The sequence below is a fragment of the Habropoda laboriosa genome, unplaced genomic scaffold (assembly GCF_001263275.1).
Source record: "Habropoda laboriosa isolate 0110345459 unplaced genomic scaffold, ASM126327v1 scaffold1329, whole genome shotgun sequence".
In the NCBI taxonomy this organism is placed as follows: Eukaryota; Metazoa; Arthropoda; class Insecta; order Hymenoptera; family Apidae; genus Habropoda; species Habropoda laboriosa.
In genome coordinates this window covers 704,681-715,589 of record NW_017101431.1, presented here as the reverse complement: position 1 = coordinate 715,589, position 10,909 = coordinate 704,681, and the positions used below count along the sequence as shown (strand labels likewise).

Genomic DNA, 10,909 nt, shown 5'->3' with positions numbered 1-10,909 from the left:
AGTATATGAAACGAGCTACACTTATAACCTAATATTTAAGGAATTGTACAAAAAATTAAGCATAATATTTTATTCAAACAGAAATATTAAAACTAGTAAATGTTATTGTACATACAATTTTGAAACATTGATATTAAAACAAAAGCAATATTGCATTATATACATATAAAAAAATAAACAGGTATAAATATGGGCACCAAACATATAAACATAAATATTTTAAATTAATTCGAAACAATGTAAAGGTAAATTTATTTATTAAATAATTGAATACTTGAAGATCCGTTGTTTGCAATGTTTGTGATACAATTCTCTCTTTGGCCTGCTCTTGTTGTAATTTTTTAAATTTTCGTTCTTCCTTCAATTTTGCTTCCCTTTCCTCCTTATATCGTTGGTACTCTTGTATCCTGTACAATAAAGTTAATTAATTTATTAATTATTGACTAAGAGTTTGACAGTTTAGTAAGTCATACCTGAGGTCCATGATTTTATTTTCTTGTTCTTCCATAACTTTGAAATGTTTTAACTGCTCATTTCCTTCAGCAAGTTGTTGCCGAACCCGTGCGTTTTCAGATTCTTTGTTCTGTACTTTTGTGATTTCTTCTTGTTGCCAAGCAATATTGCTTAAATTAATTAAGCGACTTTCTTCTTGCTTTCTTTCGAATTGTAATATCCTGTTTTCCTCATTTTCTTTAATTTGTTCCATTAAACTATCGGCACATTTTTGTCTTTTTGCTATTTCTTCTTGTTCCTTCTTAATTTCTTCCTTAATCGCCCACCTTCTTTCATTTTCCATCATATCGTTGAGACGTTTTTCTTCTTCTTCAAATTCGTGCTCAATCAGCTTTTTTTCTGCTATCTACTAACAACCACAAGCTTAATATTATAAAAAAATAAACACACACACATTTAAAATAAAACATTCTGTTTCGTGAATAGTTAAATACATTATATATGTACTTTAATGGTTCAAAATCAATAAAAGAATATATTTTTCGATTTTGATAATTCCAAACTAAAAATAGATGCTCTGTTATGAAAAGTCGTTATATCCTTAAACATTGATAAACAGCGAATATTTTACAACAGTTTTGTATGACAATTAATTATTATTTTATTTTATATTATTTACCTGTGCATCTCGTATAGCCCGGCACTTAGTTTCCAGGATGATCCTATTGCATTTTTGAATTTCTTCCTCCTGCTCAAGTTTCATGTTCTCTGCTCTTTCAAGGACATACTTTGTTCTTTTTCTAGCTTCTTCTTCAATTTCAATCAATTGCGCACATGTTTCCCGAGGCCTCTCTTGGTCTATTCTACGAAATTCTTCTTTTCTCTCCATGCTTTCTTTTACAAGTCTTTCCCGTTCTTTTTCCTCTGCTTTAAAAATTGCTTCTAGTTCCGCTTTCGTCATAGGACCACTTTCTCGAAATTTGTCGTACTCTTCTTTCGATATAATCTTTGGAGGCGGTAACTTTTTCTTCATAGCATTTACTCTCATCCTTCCTTTAGTTTTACCTTCCCTTTCAATTAACTAAATAAGTTATTACGATACTTTTAATGTTTGCCAATACTCTTATTGTTGAATACGTATATTTTATTCAATAATATAATAAATGTAACTGTTTAAGTATTAATGTACCGTAGTAGACATTAGTATTAAAATGTGAAAATATTTAATATCAATTACATAACGATTATTACGTAACAATTTCTTACATAATTTATTACTGCATAAAAAATATTATTTAGATATTATTGTTTGAACTATTGCACTATTTTTAAATACATCATTATTTCAATGTAACATTATACATTTTGTACTGCTATTTATATACTCTAGTTAATTATTAATTTATAGTCAGTGGAGATATGAAGGAATAGGGAAAATGAAGAAAATTATTATAATTTTAAATGCTATCAATAGAAATAGAAGAAAAGATTTAATTAACAATAATTAAAATAAACTTGCATGACGTATAATTAAGAGCACATAAAATACAAAATAAAACAAAATTGTAGAGATAGTAAAATACAAGAAGTACATAAGTAAATAGCTAAACATCAAGTATAAGTACCATTAGTGGTATTCTCCCTTTTAATTTCATATTATTAAATAGTACAATAAAGTTACATATTAACATCAGGTGTTTACAATAAACAATATGGTATTTCATTTTAAAGTTCAATTGTACATGAAAGTAGTGAGGTCAAAGACATAAAATATTAATTATGTTTAGAATAAAATTTAGAATTACCTTCTTTGTGTTGCATGGGCAACAAAGTTGCAAATTACTTGATTTACCTTCAGCAGTTCGATTACAACAGTTTTGCAATGTATTCGAGCAGACATGACTTTTGAATTTCAATTTTCTTTGATCTCTTGCATTACCAGATGATACACAAACAGTGTTTACCTTTGATGTGTTTTCTTCTACCTTCTGCGACACCATTTTATACTTTGAAAAGTTTTATTTTCTTTTTTTCGTGAAAATCGTATTTTCTTGACTCGATAGTTTGCTTTCCGACCGCTAAAGACTAGCTTTTTATCGAAATAAGTTATTTCTTTCACTCCACAAAACATTCAGGTTTCTTCGTATTTATTTCTTGAAGCAAAGTATCAACTTGCAGAATTCTTTACAGTTTATTTCAGTGACACCTTAAAATATTTCTATTATTATTTAGCGTTAATAAAATGAAAGTAGAGGGATAAGTTGACTCGTCGAAACTGACATCGAAAACTGCTACGAAACAGAGGTTTATTCATTGTTTGTAAATGGTAACCAGTGATTGCTTCGTTTGTTTGTTCGATACTAATCCGACAACGCATTTCAATCGTGCGACAAAAACATGTTTTTTCGTCAAGATATTTTCGATATTATTAACAATCTAAAAAAAATATTTCCACAAAAGAAAGTTGCGAATAACAGTTAATATAATTTTAAATCCAAGAAAGTCTTTATATTAAGATATAACTAATTGATAAATTTTTAAATAATTGATTAGTAGAGATAACATTAGCAGGGACAACCTCGTAATATCAGAATTTTCAATTTAAAATTATTATGCATTTGTTGATTTACCATGAATATTTTATATTCATCGTTACAATAATAATAGTGTATTAAAGTTAAAAAATTTTCAGTAATTATTATTATCCCTTCAACGTACTTCGTTTCGTTGAAATATATCGGACACATTTGTTCCGGTGATTACAAAAGTGGTCTAAATCAAAAATTTCAAAAATATTGAATTTGTCACTTATTCTGTGTTGCGTCGATCTTCTCACAGAAGAAGAGTTATATCACAGGCACGAGTATTTTGTGAAATATTTTATTACATAATGACAAAATATTATTTAACACACCGAAAGGGAACATTCTAAATATCTCGAAATCAAAAATATACGACTTAGGTCACTTCCATAATTACCGGCACACTTTTAGAACACATTGTTAGAAATGTTTTATTTTATTCTACAAGTGAAAAAGATGAACCGGTCGAAATAGCGACCGGGTGATTCAACCCTTTTGTTCGTGTATGCGTTCGCCGCCGGGTTTCCCTTCGACTTTCTTCAGGTGGGAAAGTGCACATATGGCAACATGTCGGTTGCTAAATGTTCATGTTGCAGGCAAAATATACAATCCATATGTCACAGAACATTCGAAAAGAATTGAATATCAAATATATTTCCAAATGTGTACGAATATAAAATATCAGGTCATCGCATAAGTTCGTGCCGAATTTTATAATTTAGATCAATATTTACAACGAACCTTTAAATTTAATAAAGAAAAAATTACGTAAGTGCCTTCTTGTTCCTCAATTTTTCTTATTTTTTTTATTTTTAGTAAGACTATTATTTCTTATTATGTCGTTGCTGTAGAATTTCCTTGGATTTTCATTAAAATATTTTTATACAGTGGGATGACCTAATGCAAGTAGAATATTATAGTTGAATTATTCTCAAAAGCTTTGTAGTATTTTAAAGTAATCGAATAAAAAGAAACACGGTTAACGTTTTTCGGTACACTGCAAAATATTTTGCACAATACATCTAAATTTGCTATAAATATAAAACAGATATAAGAAACCATTACAGTAATGTACAAGTTAATTTCTTTATATTTAACGAAATATTAAATACAACTTCTACAAAAAATATATCTTTTACTGTTGCTTTTTAAATTAACTCTATTACTACTGCTAGAGAGTTTATTCTTAGCTCTAGTTGCTGAAAAAATTAATCTTTTAATAAGTACTTCTTAAAGGAAAAATTTTTAAACTAAACGCTGTCACATTTGATGCAACAAGTAATAATTATTCTTTATAATCGATTTTCATGGTAAATGTACAACGGATTAATTATTTGACAAATAAATCTCGCAGGGGGAACTTCTGTATTTCAGTATTAAACAGTGTTTGAAGAATAAAAATGTCGATCAATATCACATACACACAATGGTCATATTATACGCACCAGTTGAATTTAACTTGAGTTGCGTATTGAGATGCTACTATTCACTGTATAAATATGTAGTAAATCTTGAAAATTTACAATAAAAAAAAGCACATTCTTTCCTTCAGAAGCTCACACTGCAGGTGCGCTAGTTTAGTTTAACAGATTTAGGGAATACAATAGCAACAATAGATGCTCCACGAAAATGGTCTAAGTCGTATATTTTTCATTTGGAGATATTTAAAATTTTCCCTTTGGGTGTATTAAAAAATACTTCACAAAATACTTGCTCTTGTAATAGAACTCTTTTCTATGAAAAGATCGATGCAGCACAAAGTATAACTGATGAATTCAATTCTTTCTAGATTTCTGATTTAGACCGGTTTCACAATCACTGGTAAACAAGCGATTTTCAAAGATACGACAATTGTATAAATACTCGTAGCAATGTTTAGTTCCTATAATAGTTGTTTCTATTTCTATGATAAATAAATTACAAATTTTTTAATACGCATCTATTACCGTAAACGATCAATAATACATTTATTATTTTTAAACATGTTATGCTTACTTCGTTACGCATGCAAAGTTACATTTGAAGTTTTCAATTTGCGAAATAATCTTCCGGTGAGAGCAACAGATGGTAATTAAATAATCAATCATTATCGATTGATGGTCAATAACAATCGACAGTGATTAGTTAAGAATATAAAGTGAAGCAAATCGTAATACCAAATGAAACTTCAAACAAATGCATCGTTGTAAAAATATATTTCCTTATTCCAAAGTATAATGCTATAAAAATCATTATAAAATATTCCTCTCCGAAGCGTACATTATTCTGAAATTTTCCCTTCGCAAATCGTCCCTTCCCATACATTGTTGTGCAGAAAAAGAAAAAATAATAGAGAGGGGAGAGAAGAGGATAAAAACCAATCTATATCTACCACGTACGTTAAGTTACAACCATGTTTCAGTTCACGACGAATAAGGATAGAATGCGTTTCTAAGAACGAAAAAGAGCTCGCCTAAGTAATGTCGAAGAAAACAAATTTATTGTCCTTTTCCCTACTTGACTTACTGTTAAACATTCTATCCCTGAGCTGCGCCAAACGACTGCGTTCTAGTCGGCCAATTGCAAAGGGTTTCTCTAATAAGAACTTTTCTAGAAGTGGGAACCCCGAGCATACGTGCAAGATTCCTTGCTTTCTGGCTTCACTTTTCGCGCGGCAGCGTCTCGATCTACTTTACGACACATACATCAGGAGTAGTAGTTTTTTTAATTTGATGATCTTATAACACGTGGATAAAATCATTCTATCGCAGGAAATACAATTGTTCTTGTACCACTTCCAACTGCACCGTTTGCTTTTGATTAAGAATTTCGATTCAGTTCTTGAACTTTTCTAGAGGAATATCGTTGGATCGTGCATAAAAACGTGCACAATTGCGAACGTTCTTATGTTCGTTGCTAATTTTCAATCACATTTCGATCATCAATTTGTTAAAAACCAAATTGCATATGTTTTCCGTTCGAAATCGATAATCTGCGAAATGTTAGAAATATTGAAAAATAAGAAAAATTGCACGAAACTACTTTCCGTTAAATACTTCGCCATTTTCTATTATCGTTCTTTCTTTATTTAACTCCCTCAGTTCAGCAAATGAGTAAATAATGATACATTTTAATGTGAGTGTGTACTATAGAACGGAATAGTAAAATTTTGTGAATGGCGAACAATATTATTCTTTTGTTGTGACATAATTAGTGTACGTGTGTTTATAAAATAAAAGGGACTACATGTAGAAGTGAAATCTATAATATTCGACATTTGCGTAACGCACAATTTGTGTGAAAATCGTGAGCATAAGGAACCAATTAAACAAAGTGACAATCTGAATAAATAAATTTCGAAATCATTGGTAACCCAAAATTTATGCAAGGATTTGATAACGAAAAGAAAAAAATGAAGAAAGGAAATGAATTATAATGTTAAAATAAACGAAAGGTAATTAATGGAATTTTGCTTAAAAGTTAATATAATTTATTGCTTTTGAATAAAAAAAACTTCGTAGAAGTTTAATAGCTACTAATGCGGGTGTAAGTAATCAAGCACAACAGTAAGTCACGTGTTTAACTCTTCCATGTTAATAAGTCCCTGAGCAGTAAATATTTATATTTTGACTGTTACATTTTAATTGGTCTTAACTCTTTTTAATTGAATTAAAATTGTAAATTTTTTTAATGTCTTTTTAATACCAAAAACGTAATTTTATTAATAGACGACAGTGTATAAGGCAAAGTACTTTGACATTTGATATTATAATGCTTTTGGAAAATTATCTTGCAAAAACTACTTTGCTGAGAACATTTTCCATTTTTCGAAATTTATTTCTAAAATGTTCACAAAGATCTAAGATTCCACAAAAGGCAGAAAGAAATGGTGTCATGAATATAGAGATAATGGTACCGTTTTCGAAAATAGTTGCTTTTAAATGCATGATTAAAGGTTGTTTGAAGTGATCCAAATTTTTACCAATTCCTCAGACTCTTTTCTTCTGCTTAAGTCAAATCTCTGAATGAAATGGCTAAAGTGAGAAACAAAATACGCGTTATACATGATTTTTACGTGTGGTAAATGTTTGATCTATAGTTTTTCAGAGTCAATTTTTTCGTTAGAGATTATAAAAGAGGATTTTATATATTAGGTATATCCACTACAATTTTGCATATTAAAGAAATTCATATTTCGTAAAATTTAGAGAAACTTAAGATTAACACAAAACACCCCAACTATTCAATATACATCTTTTCTGCAAAATATTTCAGAATATTGTGCAATTTTTATAAATAATTGTAAGAATTCTTGACTTATTTATTAAAAATTAGGAAGACATTTCAAAAAGTTATTTAATTTAACAAATGAACATATACATCAATATGATGACTTATCATCTCATTCTCTATGTTACATTCTTTGTTTAAGCGAAGTAATGTTGCACACACTTTATTATTCTTTTGTATGCTTTATCGTAAAAACACACGCAATATAAAAATGAAATGTCGCGAACATCACATACTGTTTCACCTGCAAAGCGTATTTCTCTAGAAACCAAAATGAAATCTATTTAGAAAACCAACTATCAATCTGTCTCGTATCAACTTAAATCAATACGAAGAATCTATCCCTCTTCCCAAGCTGCACTTGGACAAACCACTATTACTTATGCTACGCGTGAAAAAAATGAGAGAATTTGATGGTTGTCGATCGAATTCGCCTGAAAAGCAGAGGGAAAGATCGAAGAGATACACACCGTCGCTTAAATTATTTGCAAAGAATTGCTGGCCGAAGGTAACGATATATCGTGACAATAGCATTTACAAGAAGACCAAAGATTCCTCTAGGACCTCCAGTTCGCCGTTTCACGAAGAGTCCTCGAATAAACTGCAAGTCAAAGAAGAGAAAGTTATCTGTGAACATCTGTGTTGCAATGAAAACAGCGGAAATTTCGCGAAGGAACAGGGTGTTTGCTTGATTAGCAGTTCCAGTGAAACTCAAACAAGTTTCGAAGTGTACGAAACTTTGGCTAAAGTCAAGGGAAACTTGACAAATTACGATGAGACGATCGAGGAAAGTGGTTTCGATTATTCGACTGAAGAAGGTGTAATTTTCGAGGCGGACAATCAGGAGAGACATATTCTCATTGATCTAACAGCTGACGAGAAGAACACGTGGAAACAGACAATCTTGAAGCGATTCTGCGATGCAAGCACAGCGAATGAAACAGAAAACGAGAAGCATTCTACAAATATTGCATTAGGTACAAGATTAGCGATACAACCGAACTGAGATTAACATTAATGACGCTAGTTTGAATGGCGTAGTTAATTGTACCAGTAAACATTACTTAGGGTAAATTAACTGACCGTAATAAGTATCATAAAATCAGGTCATTTTGAAGGAAGACACCTGCTATACAGAATACAGAAAGAGAAACTATTTTATATTTTCATGTGAAAAAAAAAAAAGTTTATTTTTTTTAAAAAAAAAAAAAAAAAAAAAAAGAAAGTATTTCATACCTTACGATAGCTGTTTTTATATACGTAAACATCATGCTAAATATCTAAGTTTGTTATTGGAATAGTTTAATATTACGGTTAATGATTACTGACAACTTTTGTTTGTTCTTTTAATTAATAGTCCCGGAGGGAAAACCCGCTTCTCGAGTTTGATTATCAAATTATTATTTAAGTATTCTGACATAATCCCACGTGATATACGCACTGTTTATTCATATTTCTTCGTGTATGCAATTTCAAACAATTTAGTATTTCTGAAAGTGGCATGTTCCATTAGTTTACAAAATTTTACAACAATATATCGCGTAGAAATTGTTACCCACGAAGAAATGTTGCAGATATCATTTTAGAAATGAAAAATTAATACACAGAGGCGGACACTATACTTTCTCATAAATCGATGAACAGATGTCTTCCCTTAAAACAAGACTGCTTATTAAAAGTTTCAACTGAAGTATATACCTAGTAGTGAATACATGGCATAGTTAGTAGTATGCTTACAATTAGTATGTAGCATTATTCGATAAAATTTTATCTCCATTCGAATTTCATTGAAATTTACCAATTACAATTTAGTAAACAACAACTTCTTTTCTTTTTAACACGACAGTATGCGTATAAATGTTCGGGTAATATACGTACAGTTTTTATTGATCGGTAATAATCGAACTTCACTTTTCTTACACAACTCGCTATTACATTTCAGAATCTCGAATTATGATAGCAGATAATACAACTAAATTTCATTGTAACGGAAATGGCAGCTTAGCAACTGCGTTACGAGATCGTGGGCCATGTGTAATACCAGTGCAACCGAATCGTTCTTTACCCATCCGACCAGCACCATCTGTACCTACAAGATTCATCCGAAAGGACTACTCGTCGTTGCTCGTTTTACCAAAATCCACCACCACTTCGGATGCGGTTGAAGTGGACCAAATAAAATTGATCGATACATCGCCGAACGAGAAGTTACGCAAGGGAACAGACGTTAATTTTGAAGAAAAACAAATGGCTTCGAGAAAGTTCATGAGCTCGTTAGACTACGTTTTTCCTCAAATTTCCAGCGTAAGAAGTCTGACTGGGGTGAAGAGGAAAGGCGACAGTGACGGCGAATACGAGAGTAGTAATAATAATAGTAATATTAAAGAAAACAGGAAGAAGAAAAAATCGCAAGAAGTCGATTCTAATGAAAATAAAGAGGAACACGTAGAAAGTTCGATTAAGGAGTTTTTAACAAACTTTTGTGGCTCGAACGTGACCGCAGGAATTCAAAATCTCTGTACTAAAAAATGTGGCAGAGTTGTCTTCACAACTAAAGAAGAGAACGATAAGTTGGTACCTCCGTTGCGACTGAAAAAAATCGGGCGTACAGGTAACGATGAATTTATTAATAAAACTACTCTAAACACAATAGCTTTATGTTATTGTTTCGATCCCTTCTTGCATAGTACCATTAGTTATAAGACATTTCATATCTTCCCCGTACAAACAGATTTTTTGATTATCTCATCAAGTTACTCACACCTGGCCAAAACAGGCCACCTAAATATCCTCTCTATCTGTGATAACACGAGAAATATCTCTTACGTAATTTAAATGGGTTCAAAGGACAAATCAGACGGAAGAGAAATTTTTTTATAAATGTCATTCTTTAGGGTTTTTTTTTTTTACGTATATACATATAATTATTGTGTATTCATCCATGTATAATAGTACGACCTTGGATTTTCATTTTCTGCCATTTCTTCCATCTTAATCACCCTTTGAAACCATTTAAAGTATGTAAGAAATATTTCTCGAATTATCACAGATTGAGAAGATATTTAGGTGGCCTGTTTTACGCGAAACGCCCTGTATGTGCAGAATTATCTATATTAAAGAATTATATTTGAAATGTTACTTGAAAGAATGATCGTTGGTAAAGAAAGTTTTAAAACGAATACCTTAGTATTACTTCCACTTAAATTCTGAACATTTCAATTAAAACAGATAAATATTATTCTTGGCGACAGAAACAAAAGGATATAGCAATTCTGAAATCACCACGGGAATAGAGTACGAGTCAAATTATAGAATCATCACAGGCGCAACACCTCGGCCAACGTCTAGTCCAAGTCTCATCAATTGGAATGACACCAGCTGCGAGAAGAACGCAGACTTTGAGTTTGCAAACACCGATAGCTACAAGCTGAAGTATCGAAGAAACAGGTTGAAGCAAAAGCTTCGTGAATTGCGTAGCAAAGCTCTGGAGTTAGCGAAACAGATGGCAAATAACACTAACTCTCAACAAAGTACCAAACTAAGGCAAGTGATGAATCGTTACGAAAAACAAATTGAAAATTTATCCAAATTACATAGTAAACTAT

General features: G+C 30.9%; 2 protein-coding genes across 2 annotated transcripts in view; one reads left to right on the top strand and one right to left on the bottom strand.

The window, feature by feature from the left end:
* The window catches only part of LOC108578169 (cilia- and flagella-associated protein 45-like), a 4,107-nt gene extending 1,654 nt beyond the window's left edge, over positions 1-2,453 (bottom strand). The window contains 4 exon segments of the mRNA XM_017941451.1: positions 275-407; positions 474-859; positions 1,133-1,534; positions 2,259-2,453. Of these exon segments, the coding sequence (XP_017796940.1) occupies positions 275-407; positions 474-859; positions 1,133-1,534; positions 2,259-2,453 (1,116 nt within the window).
* A 5,251-nt stretch (positions 2,454-7,704) lies between these two features.
* The window catches only part of LOC108578142, a 7,345-nt gene continuing 4,140 nt past the window's right edge, over positions 7,705-10,909 (top strand). The window contains exons 1-3 of the mRNA XM_017941408.1: positions 7,705-8,281; positions 9,247-9,915; positions 10,556-10,907. Coding sequence (XP_017796897.1) covers positions 7,705-8,281; positions 9,247-9,915; positions 10,556-10,907 — 1,598 coding nt within the window. The remainder of the gene's footprint in view (positions 8,282-9,246; positions 9,916-10,555; positions 10,908-10,909) is intronic.